The 3124-nt window shown below is 36.0% G+C and overlaps 1 protein-coding gene and 1 non-coding gene across 2 annotated transcripts; one reads left to right on the forward strand and one right to left on the reverse strand.

Moving 5' to 3' along the window:
- Positions 1-1331: 1331 nt before the first annotated feature.
- Positions 1332-2051, reverse strand: LOC112097338. Its single transcript, XM_024182523.1, has one exon. It carries the CDS (start codon positions 2049-2051, stop codon positions 1332-1334), a length of 720 nt encoding a protein of 239 aa, XP_024038291.1.
- Positions 2052-2607: 556 nt separating this feature from the next.
- Positions 2608-2714, forward strand: LOC112097461. The gene has a single exon (XR_002904993.1). It is a non-coding gene; the product is annotated as a small nucleolar RNA R71 (small nucleolar RNA).
- The last annotated feature ends 410 nt before the right edge of the window (positions 2715-3124 follow it).

Genomic DNA, 3124 nt, shown 5'->3' on the forward strand with positions numbered 1-3124 from the left:
TTTTTTTTTTCACAAGCATAAATTTGCATTTTCTTTTTATTTTTCTTGAAGCACATGCTTTCTTTTCTTTTCATTTTTTTTTCATAGTCAGGAGCTTTCACTCTACCCCTTAAGGTAGCCTTCTACCATGGTAGATTATTATCTACATACTGGTGGTACAAAGGCCCAAATTACTCAAGGATAGCTTCACTCTTAAGGGTTGTAGGTAGCTATTTCTGACTATGGTGCCTGGGTAAACTTAAGTAATGTAGAATCAAGGCAAACAGTCATTTACTCAATCTAAAATTCTTAACTTAGGTTGTATCAATCTCAAATCTCAAGTCAAAATTCTAAAAGAATCGATATAAGTGCACAAGATATTTAAAGAATCACAATCAAGACGAAACTAACATAAGAATCAAGTATAAATTAAGACAATATTCATCTCTTTCTCAGAACCATATTCATTTTCAACCATAAACTCATCATAGGCATTAAAATCTTTTTTTTTAATTTTCTTTTTTTCTTTTTAAAATTTTTTTTTGAAAAAAAATGAAAGCAAATATTCCTACCCCCAAACTTAAAATAAACATTGTCCTCAATGTAAAAAAAAAAAAAGAAAAGGAAAAGAAAAACTCCCCCAGTTTTGCACTTGAAGATGTGACCTTGCAGTTGAGTCATTGAAAGGCATGTGAAAAGTCAATGTTCATCAACTCCCAAACTTGTGCAAAAACCTAGATAAAACAAAACAAAATAAGTAAAAGAAAAGATAAAAGAAATAAGAAAAGATAAAAATGACAATAATAAAGTTTAGAAAGCTTGGGTTGCCTCCCAAGAAGTGCTTAATTTATAGTCATTAGCTTGACTGTCTTTGAAGAGATCATTCAAGGAGGCTCGTGGATGCAAGGAGATGATATGGATGGACCTTGCACAAGTTTCTTGCAATTATGCCTCTTCCCACAAAAATGAGGAGATGGATCTTCATTAATAAACTGCTTATGTATTGTATAAATGTCAGGAGGGTCAGATAGATCTTTATCCTTCAATGATTTGGCCATTTTTTTATCCATGGTGTCTTCTTGAAAACAATCTTTAAGTTCAGTTGGATACTTGATAGGTGCTTACACATTGAAAATGACTTGCTCATTTTGAACTCTTAAAATCAATTTCCTTTCCTGAACATCAATCAAAGCTCTTCCTATAGCTAAGAATGGTCGGCCTGGAATGAGAGGTAACTCTATATTTTCGGCCATATCTAAGATAATGAAATCTGTAGGGAATATAAACTTGTCAACTTTCACAAGCACATCCTTAACTATGCCTCTTGGGTACTTTATAGATCTATCTGCCAATTATAGGGTAACAGTTGTTGCCTTATGTTCACCCAAACCTAATTTCTTGAAAACAGAAAAAGGCATCAAATTAATGCTTGCACCTAAATCACACAAAGCTTTATCAAAATAAGATTTTCCAATAGTGCATGGAATATTAAAACTCCATGGATCTTTCAGCTTTGGTGGCAATTTATTTTGTAAGATAGCGGTGCAGTCCTCAGTCAGCATTACAGTTTCATGCTCCTCAAGTTTCCTCTTGTTGGACAACATTTCTTTCATAAATTTGGCATAAAGCGACATTTGTTCCAAAGCATATGCAAAAGGAATGTTAATATGCAATTTCTTAAACACATCAAGAAATTTTAAAAATTGCTTATCTATGTTATTTTTCCGGAGACGCTGAGGAAAACGGATTGGAGGAACATAGGCCTTGACTGGTGTTGCTAGTTTAGGTTGTGGTATTTCTGAACTTGCTGCCTTTGAAACCTTAGTGGTGTCTTCAGTTTGTTCTTCATCAACTTTCTTCGATTTTTTTCGCGGTTCATCAAGTTGTTTACCACTCCGAAGTATAATTGCATTAACTTGCTCCTTTAGATTTGTCTCGGTGTTGCTTGGCAGAGAGCCATGTTGTCTACTGGATAACAAGTTTGCAATCTGACCCACTTGTACCTCAAGGTTCCAAATTGATGCAGCTTGATTTTGAAAAGTTGTCTCTGTTTTTGTCATGAATTGAGACATGTTTGTTGTAAGCTGGGTAAGAGCATCTTCTAGGTTTGACTTCTTTTCTTGTGGTTGGAACCCTGGAGGTGGTGCCAATGTATTCTGAGTGTTGTTTCATGACAAATTCGGGTGGTTTCTCCAGTCAAGATTGTAGGTATTAGAATATGGGTTATGTTGTTGTCTTTGGAAATTTGACACATAATGAGCTTATTCAGCAGATAACGACGCAAAAGGACTTTCAACTTGGCAGTTGACACTAGTATGGTTCCCTCCGCACAATTCACACACTTGAGTTTGAATAGCATTGACATTCAGGTGCTCTAACTTATTAGATAAAGCAGTCATCTGTGCAGATAAAGCAGTGACAACATCAATATTATGGGCTCCTACAATTTTTCTTGGCATTGATCGCTCTGAAGTCCACTGGTAATTGTTGGATGCCATCTCCTCCAATAATTCATAAGCTGCTTCTGGTGTTTTTCCCATTAACGTTCCTCCTGCTGCAGCATCAATCATTGTTCTGGTATTGGATCCCAAACCATTATAAAATGTTGGTACCTGAAGCCAAACTGGTAGACCATGATGTGGGCATTTTCTTAGTAGGTCTTTGTATCTTTCCCACACTTCATATAATGATTCCATCTCGAACTGAGCAAAGGCTGTGATGTCATTTCTCAACTTGGCTGTTTTTGCTAGAGGAAAGTATTTTGCTAAAAACTTCTGTGCTAAGCCATCCCATGTAGTGATTGTTCCAGCAAAGAGTGAGTTCAACCACTCTTTTGCTTTATCCCTCAGTGAGAACGGAAAAAGCCTTAACCTGATAGTATTGTCTGAAACACCATTTTGCTTAAATATGTCACAAATTTCCAAGAAATTTACAATATGAGCATTTGGATCATCATTTGGCATCTTAGCAAACTGTACTGACGCCTGAATCATCTGGATTATGGCTGGCTTAATTTCAAAATTATTGGCTTGAACGGTAGGGCGTGCAATGCTTGAACGAGCTCCATTAACTGTAGGCACAACATAATCTCTTAAAGATCTCGCATCCTCATTTCCGTGTAATGGTTCGTCAGCCATGATTAGTT

The sequence above is a fragment of the Citrus clementina genome, unplaced genomic scaffold (assembly GCF_000493195.1).
Source record: "Citrus clementina cultivar Clemenules unplaced genomic scaffold, Citrus_clementina_v1.0 scaffold_6, whole genome shotgun sequence".
In the NCBI taxonomy this organism is placed as follows: Eukaryota; Viridiplantae; Streptophyta; class Magnoliopsida; order Sapindales; family Rutaceae; genus Citrus; species Citrus x clementina.